The sequence below is a fragment of the Ptychodera flava genome, chromosome 14, assembly GCF_041260155.1.
Source record: "Ptychodera flava strain L36383 chromosome 14, AS_Pfla_20210202, whole genome shotgun sequence".
In the NCBI taxonomy this organism is placed as follows: Eukaryota; Metazoa; Hemichordata; class Enteropneusta; family Ptychoderidae; genus Ptychodera; species Ptychodera flava.
Window position 1 is genome coordinate 661,889 of NC_091941.1, and position 18,700 is coordinate 680,588.

General features: G+C 39.2%; 1 protein-coding gene across 1 annotated transcript in view; it reads left to right on the forward strand.

The window, feature by feature from the left end:
- LOC139148886 (methionine synthase-like) overlaps positions 1–18,700 on the forward strand; it is an 85,691-nt gene that overhangs the window by 42,846 nt on the left and 24,145 nt on the right. Inside the window, exons 10-14 of the mRNA XM_070720316.1 lie at positions 1,567–1,707; positions 11,308–11,493; positions 12,217–12,396; positions 16,389–16,505; positions 17,772–17,912. Of these exons, the coding sequence (XP_070576417.1) occupies positions 1,567–1,707; positions 11,308–11,493; positions 12,217–12,396; positions 16,389–16,505; positions 17,772–17,912 (765 nt within the window). The remainder of the gene's footprint in view (positions 1–1,566; positions 1,708–11,307; positions 11,494–12,216; positions 12,397–16,388; positions 16,506–17,771; positions 17,913–18,700) is intronic.

Sequence of the window (18,700 nt, forward strand, 5' to 3'; positions counted from 1 at the left end):
GAATGTCCCTTTAGTCCAAAATTATCAAAACCATTACAGAAAACTTCATAAATATTGGTAAAATGTTGCATGAAAATTTAGGTTGGAAGAATTACAGCACTCAAAGGGTTAAGACTGTGTGGTTGGCCTAGCCTCTAATTGGCTAGTAATGGTAATTATTACATATGTACCACAGTTTACTTGCATCGAAGCGCGCGTGTACTACCGGTATTTGCACTGCAGTGCAATACCGAAAACATTATGCCATTTCTTTATGTTAATGAGTATTTACCGATTTTGACCCAGAACTATTTTTGTTTGTAAACACAAAAGTTGTCGTCTACAAAATTTCATTTCACTTTGGTTCGATGCTAGTTATCGTAAAATGGATGACATTACCGATAAAAAACTACGACAAAGAAAATTGCATGTACTTTTCGTAGTGTGAGGATGATTTTTATTATCCGGAAGAGCAGTTTGAAGTCAGCGAAGCAAAAACATTGACAACGGGCGATGTCGGCGCAGCCACAGTTACGTGACGGTGTGGTTGGATACTCTGTGGCCGCCGTGGCCATGCATGGCCACAGCAGCTATCATGTATCGAACCACACATAACTGTGGGCGCAGCAGATCCAATTAAACAATTAACATTTTCAAAGATGTTTTTGCCAGTAGTTTTCTCACCGGACATTCCCTGTTTTCAAGTCATTTTTGCGTGCAGTTTACTCTGTGCTATTGATAACAGTGAGCGCATATGGTGCCACGGTGAACACTGAAATTTGATCGTTCAACAAGTTACGTTTGCTGTGTCTTACTGTTAAAATTCACGTAAAAATCTTTGAACTGCTATTTGTATCGATCATTTAGAAGAATTTCAAGCTAAAAATGGGAAAAAATCAAAAGCGTTCCATTTTCCAAGTTATCTCCATTTGGCTATCTATGGCGTGTTGCTACGTATGTGTGAGCGATCGCAAACAGAGTTCAAGCTCTCAGGCGTTCCTCTTACGTCATCCTTGATAAACAAGTCAACAATAGTTTAGCCAATCAAAATGGAGGGTGTGGCGGCATTGACCAATGAAAAGTGAAAGCTGATTCGATGCCTCATTACAGTGATGTCAATGTTATATAACTCTACAGGGTCAAGCTGAAGCTTTGACAGACAAGTAGTACGCACGACAAACGTCGATTCTCTCGATAAATGATGCAAATAAAAGATAGAACATATGTAATAATAACAGAACCCCATGGCCTGTGAGTGCAAGCGCGCTGCACTAGCAGTATTTGCACTCGTGCTGCGATGTATTCGGCCTTGGCCTTTTCACTCGCTTTGCTTGTAAAAGGGCCGCCGCCGAATACACTGCAGCACTCGTGCAAATACCGCTAGTATGGCGCGCTTGCACTCACAGGTCATGGGGTTCTGTCATATTATGTAAATTTAAAACTTTATTCATCCCAAACATGGGCAATTAAAAGTGCGGCTCAAATAAGATAAAATGGTCGGTACTACTTAAGAAATTGATCTTAAGGAGCAAACTTACTTCGGAGTGAAACACTAAACACTTAACACTTTCTCTACACTTTGTATAGGAGGCATTGTCCATTGCAAAGATGCAAGTTGAAATGGGAGCACAGGTGTTGGACATCAACATGGATGAAGGAATGTTGGACGGAGTCAACTGTATGACAAAATTTGTCAACTTGATTTCCTCAGAACCAGAAATTTGTAAGGTATGTATTTATGAGTGCTCCATAGAAAAATTACTACATAATAAATTTAGGGACATTATCAAGCTTTGCTTTTTCATAATAACTACTAATATTTTGTTGCTAAAGCCCCGTTAGCTGTATCTTTTCGCATTTTCCTTACAAAACACATACCATCCAAGTTTTAGAGAGATTTTTTTATTAGCTCATATTTGGTATGTATATAAATACAAAAAAGTTTATATGGTGAGTCGATGGCGTCTGTATGTCTGTATGTATGTACAGTGAAACCTGTCCTTACGGACACCTCTCTATTAAGGACAGATTTATCAAACCAAAAGTTACACTTTGAATAGAATTTCACCTGTCTATTAAGGACACCTCTATATTAAGGACACTTTTTCCATCCCCGAAGGTGTCCTTAATAGACAGGTTTCACTGTATGTGGGTATGTATGTGTGGATGTATGTCCGTCACACGCAAAGGCTCCCATACCGCCAAAGCTACCATCTCAGTATTTGGTGTACAGGTAGTTGCAGGGGTTGAGATGTGACGTTGTTCAAATGAACATGTCAGTGTCAAAAATATGCAAATGAGGTAAGAAAAAGGGGAAATCCTGCAAATGTGCAGGAGTGGTGGCAGTAACTGAAACAGCCCACACATCTGAGTAAGAGGTTTTTGGCCTTTAACCTATTTGTATGCAGTGTACCTATTATGTATGGGAGTGGTGGCAGTAACTGAAACAGCTTATTAGTCATTTCCTGTCATTGTTTATGAACTGTGACGTATTAACAGACCTGCTCAAACCATGGATGTCTATTTTTGTACATCCATGGTTGAAACATTCTTTGCTATGCATGTTGCTAAAGTTGACCTCCAGTACCTAAAGTTTCAGACCTTCTTTACTTTTGTCATTCTTGTTTTTCTGGTTTAAATATTTCTTGTTGTTTTTCTGGTTGTACTGTGCAGAAATCATTGTCATAACATCAACGTATAATTTTCCTGCACTGAACAGATAGAAACAACACTTATTGTTGATCTTTGGTATGTACCAATTCTGATCAAATGTGAGCGACACCGTATAATTGCGGTATTTTTCCAGTAAAGCATCGATTGTTCACAGTTTTGCGTACTCACTCATTGTGGCCATATTTGACCTACAATTGGAAAATTATTTAGTCGTTGAAATCCATATGTAAGTTGTACGTTTACTGCCAATGTTTGAAAAATTTTCTGTGGCCACAGTCTTGCAACATTTTTTACATAAGTTGCTTTTGATTTCCAGCCACTTTAACAAAAAATGCAAAAAGATACAGCTAAGGACGCTTTAACCCTTTTCCTGCCGAGCGCCCTTGTCCGTTATCCTGCCAAGTCAGTAGAAAATGGCCCCATAATATGTTCCTGCAAAAGATTGGCTCTCCTGCACGTTATCCTGCCAGGCATTTTGGCAGAAACCGCCAATTTTCAGGGTAGTTTTAGCTGAACTTATACGTGTTAGACTTTGATGATTTCTACATGCTCCGCTTGTCTGTTAGTCAGGGACCCTTGGGGTTGTGCTAGGGTCAATTGAATACGTACCTTCAACGACTTGGCAGTGTAGCACAAAAACTACGTTTTTGCCATTGTACTAACGACATGGCTTAGCCATTGAGGCAGAGCTTCCACGTAGTTTAGCCAGCTCGTTTGGGAGTTGGCTTATGAGTGTTACCGTTCATTACCTACTTAATCGAGCAGTCCTCAGTCAGGTACGGGTTTGTACCATCATGGCTTGGGCTGCAGCTAACCAGTGATAACCAGTCACTACACCCAAGTTGTCAGTCTCACTTTTGCGATGCACGGGTACAACGCAATATGCTTCCATTGTTCTAGCCATCGACGTCTCCACATGCCTGGCGGCCATTGTACAGCTAGCTGGTTTGCATTACATAAGCGGTCCGTGCTCAGTACAGGCGGTATCCCCGTAGCATTGACCTCATGTCCCCTCTTGAATTCTCGGTACGCAAACAGCGTACGTAGTAACCAAGTCGTGGGCAACAAGATACGTTTGCCTGCAAACCAGAGCCAATACTTCGGACGATGGAATAAATAAAAAATCCAAAGCCACGTCCGTTGAATGGCACGTCCAAGGCGGTGAAGCACGTTGCCTGGCTTGAACTTGCAGAGCTGAAACCCAGCTTAATACGTCGGACACCAGTTTATAATGGTATTTCCAAGTCGTTCATATCTGTTCCATCGGAGGAACAAGTCGAGCCGTCCCATCAAAAATATGTTCTCATTTTCAGTCATGCACAACTGAATAAGTGACTTTCGTCTCGCACCATCGGCATATCTGCCAAGTCGTTCGCAAGAGGTAGCCTTCTAGATTAGCATTGCCAAGTTGGTCAAGTTGGCAGCAATCTGTACAGTGCCAGGCAGCCAAGCACGTCCAACTCCGCCAGAAAACGTCACCATGCTATCCTGCCAAGTCCGCTAAAAGCAGTAAAAAAAACCCAGCCCCCCTCTGGTGTGGGGGACTGGCGGACAGGTTTCTGCACCTTTCCCTGTCTATTGACTCCCTGCGAACCCATTTCGAGGGAAAAAGGCGTTCCTTGTCAGAAAACCTGTCCTCGGATGACCCCTAAACGCATAGGGGATAGCACAACGTAGTGCCGTTGACTTGGCAGGAAACGGGGTACCCAAAAACGACCCGATTTCTACCTAGTTGGTAGAATAACGGCAACCAGTGCTTAGATTCTTGCTACACCGAATTTTTAGCGGATTTTCACCGACTTGGCAGGAAAAGGGTTAAAGGGGAAGTTCACCAAGGATGATTTTTACATATGTGCTAGCTTTTTTGTTCCTTATCCCAGAAAAGCCATTTTCGCAATTTATAACTCGCCTGATTTTTTTACAAAAAACAATAAAAATAGCATAGGGACACTGAGCAGCTCTTTAGGGCTTCATCAAGTCCATGTAATTTGAATCATGGGAAAAAAGCGCCAAGCTTGGCACTTTAATCACGTCATATGGAAGGGACCATCTTCCAATGGGTATGGCATTGTCCACTCACTAACGTTCACACCAGGCTGTGCGTATTTGCATATCTATTGTTCATACGGAGTATCCTTGCATAAACAATGGAATCAGTTAAATAAACTGTCAGGATCTAGTTTTTGTGGTGCTGTTTACCCGATCAATTCAACCACTCTTTTCATTTGACCACCCTGTATGCTTTTCTCAAAACATAATTTTATTCTTACCCTTATCAATTCAACCACCGACAGAAACTTGGACTTTCTCAATCTCTATTAATTTGATTGAAGGACTTAGCCTTCTAAAAATTTCTTTAGTTGGTAAATGAACGATATTTCAGGACATCGAAAACAAGAGCATCGGATGTGTCGAACCACGGTCAGTGCAGACAAAAAGGTAGAAATGTTGAACCACAAAGGGTTTTGTAAGGATTATCTATCTCGTAGCTAGTACACGTTGATTAACTGTCGTAACGGTTGTGATAAGATACATCAGAATGCCTTGAAATTTATTTGTATCTCGAAATATCGAGAACTACATGTGTTCTAGGATAAATAGCCTCAGCCAGCCTCGTATCAGTCGACACTGGCTTGATAGGTTTCCGTCATTCGTTACTGTGCGATCCAGTTTTAGTGTTATGTAAGCTTAGTCTTTACCATTCCTCATTCAATGCAACTACGTTCTGCTTGGCAGTATTATTTTGAGGGACAAATTAAGCCACTTGTAGCAGATGACTACTTTTTTCAACAAGAACTCTGAATATAAATGCAGCAACTGTCAACTTTCGATAATTTTTTGTAGGCAAGAGAACGAAAACTCAAACATATATGCGCATTGAATCCCGGTGTTTGTCGATCAGACTGGTTGATTGCAAAGAAAAGTCTGTTCTAAATAATTGCAGTCGCTACCCAGCACATTCTAACAATATTATGATATTTCAACAAATTTCCTTGCTATTTAAATCTAGCTGAAAACTAAAACCTTCACAAAACGGGCTAACCAGTTCAAGCTTGATAAAATTGATGCTTCAATCGACACTTTCCAATGGACAATTTCCAGAAACGTCCTGCAGGCTTGGCATCTCACTAACAAATATTCACTACGCACTTAAACGTATGTAACATGTTGCAGTTACGGTTTATGGGCATGTTTTCCTTTGTCAGCTATATTTTTATGACAAGTTATGCTTAGATTATGATTGGTTCAATTGAAAGTGATGTGACAGCACTAAAACTGCTTCTGATATTTGATTGGATTGTAGTAAAATTTGTCATTAAATTCATGGGATGTTTTGACTGATCAAGATAACATCAGCAGACACTGAGCAGCTCTGTGCAGTGGAGCACAGACAAGGAGTCTGTGAGTGGAGGGAAAGCGCTCAAACCTCTGAGTATGTATTTTGGGGTCACGGCCCTGGGGGTCATTGCTTTGTGAGCACTGAGCGAGTACACATTGAATCTGATCATGTACGTACGGAGAAATGTCTTGAAAAAAGTTCAGTTGCAAAATGCGACTAACCTCATCCTTTAGTCGCAATCTCGTAAAATTTGGTCGCCTTTGCGACTAAATGGTCACAACTTTTAGCCCTGGAACGCTGTATTGTACCATTGATGTATAAAAATATACATACATCCATATACGAACAGTCATAGTCTTTCTCAATGGTGAATTTCATATAATTGCCTTACAATATAATTGCCTTACAATATTTTACGCAAGCGCATTTGAATATGTCCAGTTGGAAGCAAATTTAAACCGGCATGAGGGTATAAAGGCCTCCAAATTATTTAAAATTCATAATTGCACTTGCGTGGCAACTAGCAACAGCAAGGTAGACCCGCTCCGTGAAAATCAGCGTCAATGATTCTCAAACAAAAACAGGGTTAGCGGTAGGATTTTCAAGTTAGTAGCCACACTTACTCAGTGTGGCTAATTTGGTCCTAATTTTATTAGCCACACGCAACTTTCATTAGCCACACATACTAAATGCTGGTAGAAATATGCTTCAGTCTTAAATTGGTATAAGACATCTATACCCTCTTTCTGCAATTCAGTGTGAAAAGGTTTGAATGTTAAGTGGTTCTTTTTATCTTTCTAAAGACGAAGATTAACAAACTTTTAAAGTATGGCCATGACTGCTTGATTTTCAACGTTTCTGCTGTTATACATTTCTTTTTTCACTGCAAAGGCTACACAGACAGTAGACATGATCTTTAAGTAAACTAAACATTTGTAAAAACACATTCAGAGACACACAAGACCTTATAAACATTTTTCAAGAACAGTCAAATCATCATTATGTGATTTGGAAAAATTGTTTGAACTCAGACCAAAATAAAAATGAAAAAGAGTAAAATATTGATGAACATGTTACATCCTCATCTATATATACTCTTTTGTTGTTGATTTTGCAAAACCTATATTGCACTTTATGATCAAGATCCCCAATTGGATAGGATTTCAATGAAGGCTTACTTCACTTTACTTTACATGCCTACCCTAGTTAAACCTCGATACAGAAAGGTGATGAGCGTATAATAGACCACTACAATTAGTAAAATTACTTTTCCGATCAGAAAAACTATTAAAAAGGTGTTACAACGATGAGACGTTGAAGTTCCCGCGACAGCATCGTTAGGAAAATGGCACGTTTTGCCAGTACCTTCATGAATCTGTGTCCCTCCGTACCCCCGTTACCTAAATAGAATAGTCCCACTCCGCACATCCGCCATTGTTATTCTCACTCAAGGCCACGATGCGACGTTGGTTTTCCTTCTCTAAATATGCAATTTCATTTGTTTGACGCTATTATCCTTTCATCAGTGGAGAGTTTTTACCGATGACTATTACAACTTTCAATGCTGTGTCGTTGTTTTCACAAGATGTAGACCGTTTGATATTGCAATGTCTACTTGCTTTTATGTGCAGTCAATGCACATGCCATCCCAGTTAGTTTACGGTTCACACTATGCAGTTGATCGACAGCATACACGACGTCTTTGTTTCACGTTTACTTTTTTCAAGTTATGATAAATGTGGAAATTTCACTAAAATGTCGCTGATCCAGGGATTGTGTAATCAGTTTGATTTGATACTCTGATTTGAAATACTGTGTCAATAAAGCTCCGAATCGTCGCTGAGTTTTGCTGCTTTTGGCTATGGTTGTCTATCTTAGTATCAACGTGACGGGAATGCCAATTCATGGAGATCGAGATCGCGAGAATGTAATCATAACTGTTTTCTGTATTTTGTCTTCCTTTACAATTTCAAGTAAGTGCTTCAAATAAAGAGTTTTTTATGTTGTCTCATCAGTGGAAAAGCATTAAGATTTGGACTGTTTAGTTTTATCAATTTCGACTGTAGAAATCAGCTGTCGCCACGCTTTTGAGATCGTGGCGATTGCCGATGGGTTTTTGTTCGCCACAAACAAGTTTTAGTCGCATTTTGCGACTGTGGCGACCTCTACCGCGAACCCTGAATTACAGGCATACCATAAGCCACGGTCCCTCCACTAAAGGAGGGACCGTGCATAAGCATATACTGTTTCATAAACACCTAGGCCACAAAGGTATCTGCAAAGTTTCAGAAAGTTTTTTTTTTAATTATGGCGATTATGGGAAAAATCACTTTTGGATCAAAGGGAATGGCTCCTAAAAAACAGTCCTTCCATGATTCAGACAATTGTAAATCATTCAGCGACGCACAGAGGTGTAAATTACGATGTAAAGAAACCGTGTGTACTCTTTGATCAAGAACCTCGTTAAATCAGCGTGTTGTCACAGACTTTTACTTGCATCTGTGGTGCAATGACATCACGAAAGTGAACCCTTTTCGGACATGACTAGTCAAGTATTAGTTACAAGTAGTACTTGCGAAAAAAGTGCATAAACGTTTTCAAGCAAAAGAGACCATAATTACATTGACAATGATATCGAATACAACCATGAAAACACTGAGGTAGCCTCCGTTTCTATAGGTCCATGCCTGGATGATCAATTTAATTATAGTCAGTCGAAGAGATCCACGTTTTTAACACCCCATCCAAATCTATGGCTGAAGTGACAGTACCAAACATATATGCTGGCTCTGAAAACGGCTGTATGGTTTGTGTACATGTACACGGCAGTGCTTTACACATGTTGTGTTTGGAGGGCTGGTAAGGTTTTGATATACCGGTCTTCCCAGTGACATTTTGACTTCTGTTATGAGAATGAAACAAATCTTGTAAAGCTTCTGAACAGCTGAAACATTGTATTTGAAGTTCAAGGTGAGCAAGTAAGCGTCATCACCCGATCTCATAAAGGCTTTAGGATAAGCGTGTTCGAGGACAGCTCATGAAGTCCACATCGTAAGATTCCGACAAAAGGCTGGAGTTCGATAACAAAGATGAACCAAGTCTGTCATTGATTCTAGTCGAAGGTTAACAAACGCTTCGTTCAAAAATTGCTCCGAAAATAAACATAACTCGTGATGAGTTATCGAGATTACCCGTCAAGCAGCCAAGTGGCCCACTGAGATCACTATTACACATATCGTGATACATAGAAGTCTTGACCCTTCATAGAAGTCTCGACCCTTACGTGATGTGGTGAACTTCCTTGCTTCTCTGATTTTAGCCATCGGTCATGTCGTCACGTTGTTCACCTATTTCCTACCATTTTCCTGACCGAGTTCTTCCGTCCATGTTCAGATGAATACAGTTTAGTCAATGTTCATCGGTAATTCGTGATTTCACCATACGAAATTGCCGATTTCGGGTTATTTTTAATTTATATGTTCATTACTTTTTTGATGATTACTTTCACTATGTACAGCGCCTATTCCGTATTGTACATATATGGCGGTCAGTAGCCGGAATCATTCTCATGACCTCAAAACTTTAGTAAATCCGCTCAGCAAGCCCCTGTTTGATGAACTTGATATTTTTCTTTCTTTTTTTCAAGTTTTGCCATGGCATAACTGAAACGAACCTAGACCGAGCGTGATTTGAGAGCAAATAGATTACGCAGATAATGCGAATGATCGCCACTGTTACCAACAGACTTATTATGCAGAGCAGTGTCCCTAAAACGCCCACCCAAACTTGGCACTAATCCTGATTTTCGAGCCGGGCTTTTGAAAGTTTACAGACATTCGATGGTGATAACTTGCTCCAGGCCGTGATATGTCACCAGTTACCAACTTTACCGTCTTTAGATACGAAAGATGTAGTATTATCAGCGTTGTTCGCGTTGTTTTTTTTTTGATCTGGTATTGAATATAGCAGGAAAAAGCTAAAGTGAATGAATACAGAGACCATACCCGATACGGGAAATTTACACCAACGTTGCATTGAGAAGTGACCTAAACCCGTTAGATAAATGTCGACAAAATAAAACGACGACATGAGAGAGAGAGAGAGAGAGAGAGAGAGAGAGAGAGAGAGAGAGAGAGAGAGAGAGAGAGAGATTTATGCTTTTGAGAACTGATCATAATCTTTCGGATATGGTTAAGTAAACTTACACGTCGTCCATCGAGTAGCCAGTGGCGAAATGTCACAGATTATATTTGTAACGTACAACATAGAACTGCTGAATGACGAATTTTTTCTACCTCACAAAATGTCGACGTCACCGTCCACGCTTTGAAGCAGTCTCATCGTCCTTTCAATTAATTCGACCACTAAATTATTTCGGCAGTGCTTATTTCCAATTAATTCGACGGTATCAAATCGTAATTATTTATTGTGGTCGAAATGATCGGGTACTAAGCATCAAATCTTCTTTCGAAATGTAAACACAGTCGAATGAATTTTGGACTCTGTACGTCTGCTTTCCCTATATTTCTCAACCAGATTTTCAACCTCTCCCCGTCTTGAGGAATCGGTAAAATGTGACATTGCCTTGTTTGCTAATATTGCTTGGGCTCAAAACAATAGCGCATGACTGGTATGACAACAATTTAAAACTGTGAACTAAAAATTGTCTCCGCCAAATGTTACTAAGGTAAAAAAGAAATCGAGTAATCACAAAGGCAAATATGTACCGAGCATCATATGAATTGGTTATTCAACTGATACTTCGTACATACAATTGATATGCAAATACAAACAGACAGACCGGCATGAACATGGGACCGTGAGTGGACAATGCCATACCCACAGGTGATGATTTCCCATGATTCAAATTACATGATGTAGATGAAGCCCTAAAATGCAACTTCCGGTGCTATTTTTATCCGTTTTTGTAAAAAATCAGGTGAGTTATAAATTGCGAAAATGGCTTTTTGGGAATAAGCAACCACAAAGCTAGCACATATGTAAAAATCATCCTTGGTGAACTTCCCCTTTAAGGATGCTACTCCGGTTCCTCATGATCATGATCACACAGCATGTAAAACAAATTTACAGAATAATATGACAAATGAATTCATTGGAGAAACCACCATTAATCCTGCCATACTTCATGGATTTGCCGAGAGTACATCATTCCATGATTGGTCATGTGGTATAAATTATTCTCTGTCATAAAACATTGAATGACTTCAGTGAAAAATGCCATTGATGGCTTAATTTTGTACCTTGGTATTTCTGTACTGGTCACTGATGGTTTATTGTTTTGTGTTTTATTCCAGGTTCCCTTGTGCATCGATTCATCCAAATTCCATGTCATAGAGGCCGGACTGAAATGCACTCAGGGAAAATGCATTGTCAACAGTATAAGTCTCAAAGAAGGAGAGGAAGATTTCATGGAAAAAGCCAGAGTCGTCAAAAGACATGGGGCTGCCATGGTTGTCATGGCATTTGATGAAGTTGGACAGGTATGAATGACGAAGATTTTGAATGTTTTAATGTCCTTAAGGTAGAACGCACCTCGGGGACAGACATTCGGACTCTGAAACTTTTACAATTCTCTTCTGATATACCACATGTGGGGGTTCATTTTAAAGCTCTTGGTGAAAGAAAACTTTTCACCGCCTTAGTTTTTCGAAATTCGAAAATTTTTATTTTTCGCCATAGAGTTAACATATGGATGGCGGCCATTTTGAATTTCTAATATCGGTAAATCTTGGGTTATTTGTTTCACTAGTACCAACATTTGCACGGTGACCCCCTATTTTTGTTCTTGATTTTGAAAGAGAATGATTGAAAGATTCCTTGAGGAAAGTTAGAGCAAAAGTTTAAGTCTTTCACTTTCGAGGTGCATATTACCTTAATGTCACAGTTATACAGAGTTTCTCTCATGGCGTGATTTTTATGGTACAACAAATTTTAATGTCAGAAAAATACCCCACAGATGTAATGTTTCATTAAAAGCAACTGTGAGAAAGAGTAATGATTCACCAACTGCCTTCATAGGAATTGCCATCTGCATAATTTTAGTCATAATTGTATCGCAAAATGATCTTGAAGAAGGACCCGGGTTAGAGAATTTATTCGTAATGGACTTTCAGATTCAAGCCGGGGACAGCTTAAAAGTTTACCTCAAGAATTTTGGTTGACTTCAACATCAGTGTGAAAGAGATGTTCTTTATGCATTGCAGGCAGCTGAACATGACAGAAAAGTAGAGATATGCACCAGGTCATATGACATCCTGGTCAACAGAGTGGGGTTCAACCCTAATGATATCATATTTGATCCAAATATCCTGACCATAGCCACAGGCATTGAGGAACACAATGAATATGCTATCAACTTTGTCAAAGCAACTGAAATTATCAAGGTAAAGTATAGAATCAATAGCGTGCTGTGAATTGCCACCCAGTGTTCTGTGGAAAATAGCTTTTTTAGCTCATATTTGGTATGTATATAAATACCAAAAAGAGCTTATATGGTGAATCGGTGGTGTTTGTTTGTCTGTGTGTATGTTTTAAGTTGCCTGGTGTGGTGTTTGGTGTCAGTAACACATTGAAATGGAGTATCCTTGCTACTTTTTATCCCTTTACCTGCCAGACAGTATCACTTCCCCATCAGCCAACTCAGTGAAAAGTGGTATTGAGCCAAAATCCTATGTATTTCTACCCATTTGGCATGGTCTGTTCCAGCAGCTTTAGTCTATAAAAATCATGTTTACAGTATCTGTGATTTCAGGGGCCTTCAAATGTTCAATGTTTTGTTAAATGCACCAAATGGGACATTCTGTGCTTCACTAATTTTAATGAGCTTGACCTGATGGAAAAATATGAACTTGGCAGAAAAAGGGTTGAAGGGACCCAGTTACTGTTATCTTAAAAGTAGGGAAATCAATCCCAGGGCCTAGGATTGGCACATGTAAAACAGTGTGTACCATTACGTCATAGGTGTAATAAACTATGAGTGTATCTATTTATACAGGAAATCTTAATCCTGACAGCTATATGTGTATGCTAATAGAGCCAGTTAATATAACGGTCACTCAAAATAATGATGGGCAGACAGGTGGTGAAGGTGGTGGTTTTGAACACAATCAATGTACTTCACCAATGTCTGTTACTCCGTACTCGAAAATAGTCGTAGCGAGACACATTTTGAACATAGCTGGTAACAAGGAACAGTGGAATGCTTGTGGGACATGTAGACCAATAACAGTCACACATGTAGTTTGTACACTGTGAAGATTTTTCAGATCAACAACTTTGATGGAAAATGGAATGACCTTTCCTAGCGTAATTGTCATCTTCCTCAATTCAGCACAAAATTGTCGTATGGACTATTGATGCGGGGTTACAGTCGTTACATGGTGGCAAATCCTAGTCTTATTGATGACTGCTGCGTAAACAGTCACTGAATAAACTTTGCACATATTTACAGGCACTAAATATTTTGACTTGTATTCAAAAATCATCCACATACGCCTATGACGGTGACAAAAACAACACAAGGAATCCGGTGTGTGTTCTTACTGGATTGCTTTGAGCAAACCAATTTTAGTTAAAACATCCACATGCCTTCAGGACTTTGCAGGTTTCTGGACGAAACAATCCCAAACCAACTTGATCTCAGTTAACTGTGCCCTACGTTTACTCTACTGGCATCAACTCAACCTTCCACACAGAACAACTTTACCCCACGGCAGATCGAACTTTTCATACCATTTGTGATTCACACCCACTTGTGTTATGAGTTGTTTCCTTTCTATAAACAAACCTTCAATGAAATACCGGTATGCATATATCATCCTCTGTGACAAAAATCAAAAATTTCATCGGCCAGTCCATGTCTGTAAGTGAATTGCTTTGGTAGTACAGAATCACTCACACTACAAGAATATTCATGCATGAGTTGGATCAAATGAAGGCACTCAGCAGTTATATTCACTCACATTTGTTTTATCCCTCGTAATGAGTACAAAGCGTATTTTATCCTTGTTGAACTACATGAGTTTTCACTGTTTTCATTTTTACAAATATTTAAGCCTGTTTGCCAGTCATGTGATGAAAGTCAAATTTTAAAGCGTCTAGATTTACAGTACATCCCACCATTCTCTTTTTTACCTTCATAATTTGATGTATGTATGACGACCCAGAATTCCAGCACATGTGGTTGTAATCATGATCTCTTGGAGGAGACATTTTGAATAAAATTGATCAGAAGTGTTTTGTCAAATGTTTGAGGGTCCATTTGATGCGGGTTGGGTTGACCAATGACCTTGAAGGCCAACAGAGTATAAAGAACTGGGAGTGACTTCATTGAATTTGTTGAGTGTTTCAGGCAGGGTCTGTTTTACTAGAGACACGAGAACTGTAATTCTTGAAGTACTTCAAGTACACCACAAATAATCTATCTGTTGTCGGTATATTTGATAGATGGTGTGTATTGAGGATTGACCAATCTATTATTTGAACCCGGTTTCTGAGTTTGAATTCATTGCTCATTCAAGAACATACCCATTGCAGCCCCCAACATTTCGGCGCTGTGATCAGGTCCATATATGCGCAATAATAACTTTTATCAGATTCCAACAATTTGAAAGTGCAAGTGCATATCAAGCTTTGTTCGTTTTGGGGTTGGCTATTTCAGGAGTGACTTGCCTGGCAACAAATGAGTCGAAAAATTGTGCTATTTGTTTGTGACAAGCAGGAGAGTTCATAGCCTTTTCACTCACTACGGTTAGAAAATTGAGCTACCTGCCAATGACTAAGCCCACGAACCACAGGGCACCCAGGATGAAAGTCAAGTGAGTGTTTATCTCTACATACTGAGAGACAGCAGAAAAGAAGAATGCTGCCAGTGATTTTGTCAGCCCTGTGTGGCAAAAGCACAACTACCGTGGCTAGGACGTGGGTGATGGGCTTGTAATGTGAACGCCAGAATGAGGAAGACCCTATTCAGAAAGCACTGGACACTTCTTGGCAGAAGAAATGCCTGGGTCGATCCCTACTACTTGGAGCACAAAGATACTTTCATGCAAGCTAATAGTTGTAGTTGTAGTTGCCAAGAGAGAAATAATTCCTGATTGTGTACTAGCAAGGGTACGATCTCTGTACCCCAATCCCCAAAATCGGCTTTATATGGGACACCACTGGCAGTAAAAATGGCTTTATATAGGACACCACTGGCAGTAAAAATATGTGTTCAACAACTACAAAACGACCCTTTTCAAGGTCACAACATACTTCCACAAGAGAACTACCGTAAAATACCGATCTGCAGGTCAACACACATCACCCAAATATTCAGTTACAGATCCACAAACAAACAGGGAGAGGCAATCTGCTTGAAACCATGAAGCAGTCTGTGTCTGAATCACGTGAGACTCATGTACTCATGTACTGTTAGTCAAGTATTGTGCCCAGATAAGAATCGTTTATTCGTTGTTTACATCGTCATGGATCCGACGTACACAGCAAATGTTTGATCGTTTTCACCTCTCCACGTCCCCTCATACCTGAGAGCCATTTGCATACTTTCATCTATTGTTCTTTGGATGCTTCGAACACAGAATGGAATCAGTTTTGGCATAAAAAATGAACTTAAAAAGGATAAAGAGTATTTCACCAATAAGGTGATGCCACAAGTATTCACAAAACGTAATGAGTAGCCATGGTGCTTTAATTTACACCATGGTTCTTTAAAGATCTAGATTTTTAGGAGCATTCATTGACACTGCTTTCATGTGCCACTCATGTTCAATAATGAATGCCCAGGGAGATACGGGGTATTTATAGGCTCCCCCTGCCTTTAAATAAGGCTGTAATAGCGCTGATCGCAAACGACATCACTTTTCTTTTATTAATATGCAAAAATAAATATTTGTCCGCATCTCGGAGAGAATGGGGAAAATAAAACCTGCCATTGTTACAATGGATATTAAAAGTCACACTAATTTATGGCTCAGACTACAGGCTACAACAACAGCCTAGCCACGCAAGCAACAATAAAATTTGTCCAAATTTCAAGCAGTAGTGCTTGATGTCATGCGCATGCAAACCTGAAATTGCGATCATTGCTATTGCCATGGAATAATTAACCATATACTTGTACAGCTGTATAATAATCCAACCATTTCTGCAAATCTTGTTCTCGTTAATACTGGTATAGTTTTTGATATGGAAAAATGAATATTGTCATATATGTGGAAAGATTTGGATATTGATGTTTTGAATTTTATAATAGCTATTATTCATATTCAGTGCAACATAATTTATCATGACTTAAAAACTTGTAACAGACTTTTATATTACTTACTATTGAGTAACAAAATATATTCCGTTTCCTTCCCAATTTACATTACAGAAAACACTGCCAGGTGCACGGATCAGTGGTGGTTTATCCAATCTGTCTTTCTCATTCCGAGGTATGGAAACTGTCCGGGAAGCCATGCACAGCGTTTTCCTTTACCATGCTATCCAGGTGAGGCAATAATACTAAGTTATTACAGAAATTCAACAATGGATGTAAGAAGACATAAGCACAGCATTTAGCTTTAGGTGAAGCACACAGAGGCAATTGATGTGTAGTGCTTATGTCCAAGTCCATCCTTTGCAGTATTTTCATAACATCCTTATTTTTATACACCCTAAATTCATGACTTGGATATCAAATGGGCCAATGAAGTATGGAGCAATATCCTGGACATACTTCTGATTGCCTATTCACCTACACATACAAAGTGTGAGACAAATTCTTGCAATCGTCAAACAGGGCCCTTGAAACTCTCCACATGTCCAGAGGTCCTGTAGAATGCTCTTTGTTTATGGCACCTGGCTCTAGAGGGCGCTTTCTGTATGACTTTGCGCATGCTCAAATCTCGATGGCTCTTGATGATGGTTGTATAATAATAATTGTTCTGATGCTCCACCATTCAAAGACATCACACCATTTACATTCCAGTTTAAGATGACCACTGGGTCTTCACATAGTCTGATAACCTGAAGAATGAAATTTAAAAAGCTTTCTTAAAGCATCTACACATGACATTGAAATTTCTTTTCATCATTCATTTGTTGGATAAGTCGGATATGATCTTTAAAAGTTTTGGATAAGATCCAAGGGGTTACAAGGCTTGTTAGAGGGAACACATATACAAAACCAAGTGTATGTTTGTCACACCGTAGCTCTGTTGTTAAATAAGCATCACTGTATATATTTTAGCAACATTGCGTTTGGCAATTTTGATGAAGGTAGAGTGCACCTGACAGACAGATGTTCAGACCCCCAAATTTGTACAATGCCTTTCTGATCTTCCACTTGTGTGGGGTCATTTTGAAGCTATTGGATTAAGTAAACTTCACTGTTGTATTTTTGTGAAATAATGAGTATCAAATATTGGTAAATTTAATGCCAAAATTTGCACAGTGACCCTGTTGAGGAAAGTTTGAGCAAATGTTCAAGTCTATGAATTCTAAGAATTACACGACATGTACTACCTGAACTGTAGAACAGTTTAGTGAGACTCTTCTTTTCATTCACAGATGGAAAAAAAAGAGATGTGTACTTCTTTGACCAACCAAACAGTGGTAAACAGTACCAATGAGTCTGAAGTTAAAATCCCTTACATATTACAGTTGGGAAAAACAGTATTATTATCATCACTAGATGAGACCAAATTCAGACCGACAGATATCTTTATCAATGAAGTATCAAAAACATGTTAAAGTTTCTCCTATTTACATCTAGGCTGGCATGGATATGGGAATTGTGAATGCAGGCAACTTGCCATTGTATGATGACATCGAACCAAAACTCTTGAAATTGTGTGAAGATATCATATGGAACAAGGATCAACAAGCAACTGAACTACTTCTTGAGTATGCACAGGTAATTGCTTGCTTAATGATATCAAATGTGCGTATGAGTTGTACATTATGCGCAGAAACTCGCTTGCTCAGTAATATCAAATGTGCATATACATGTATGTTGTATATTATGCACAGGAAATCGCTTGCTCAATGACATCAAATGTGCATATACGTTGTACATTATATGCAAGATATCACATGCTCAATGACATCAAATGTGCATATACGTTGTACATTATATGCAAGATATCACATGCTCAATGACATCAAATGTGCATATACCGGTACATGTATGTTGTATATTATGCACAGGAAATCGCTTGCTCAATGACATCAAATGTGCATATACGTTGTACATTATATGCAAGATATCACATGCTCAATGACATCAAATGTGCATATACGTTGTACATTATATGCAAGAAATCACATGCTCAATGACATCAAATGTGCATATACGTTGTACATTATATGCAAGAAATCACATGCTCAATGATATCAAATGTGCATATATGTTGTACATTATGCACAGGTAATCGATAATAAGCAACTGATCAGCCACTTGGATCAATACTTTCTCACATTCTTAGCCACTGGGAGTGTGGGATCGACGGTGTGGGAAAAATCGATCCCACACTCTCAGAAACCGTTCCACACTCTGCAGTATATACTATACGAGTTCTGATTGGATGATAAACAACCTTTCGTTCAATGCGCAAAATATTATCCAATGTCACAATGAGTAACACACGGACCCAGAACTACAAAGTAAGCAGGTCAGAGTATGGGGGCAGATGACAGTGTTGT